Below are 411 nucleotides of genomic sequence, written 5' to 3'. Positions count from 1 at the left end.
GTAGAGTGTACGTAATATAACTTTTGTAACTGTTTCTGTCTTGCTGTATTGAGAAAAGGTTTTCAAATAAATTCTTAGTTTATAATATATTGTTTTATTACATTTATAAGTAGTTACATATAAAAAATGTATATAATTGTTAGTAGTCATCACTCATGACTATCTGTACAATTCTTATTAACCTTCTTAGAAGGTGAGTCAATGTTGATAGTTACTGGCCCATCATTTATGATATCAACTTGCATCATAGCACCAAATTTGCCATCTGGAACAAAAGATTAAGAGGCATAATTTAACAAGACATCAACCATTTCTGGTAATATGATAAATTAGAACAGACCAATTTGTTTCTTAACTTCATTGCAACACTAGTAATTTATTCTATGCTGCCTGTTTAAATTCAACTACATC

The 411-nt window shown here is 28.7% G+C and overlaps 1 protein-coding gene across 1 annotated transcript in view; it reads right to left on the bottom strand.

Moving 5' to 3' along the window:
• Positions 1-78: 78 nt before the first annotated feature.
• Positions 79-411, bottom strand: part of LOC119592182 (D-aminoacyl-tRNA deacylase-like) — a gene marked incomplete in the record, with an annotated part of 44963 nt that continues 44630 nt past the window's right edge. The window contains 1 exon segment of the mRNA XM_037941011.1: positions 79-265. Within this exon segment, the coding sequence (XP_037796939.1) occupies positions 150-265 (116 nt within the window).

This window comes from Penaeus monodon, chromosome 29 (genome assembly GCF_015228065.2).
Source record: "Penaeus monodon isolate SGIC_2016 chromosome 29, NSTDA_Pmon_1, whole genome shotgun sequence".
NCBI lineage: Eukaryota > Metazoa > Arthropoda > Malacostraca > Decapoda > Penaeidae > Penaeus > Penaeus monodon.
The sequence above is the reverse complement of the archived record's forward strand: the minus strand, read 5'-3'. Positions and strand labels throughout refer to the sequence as shown.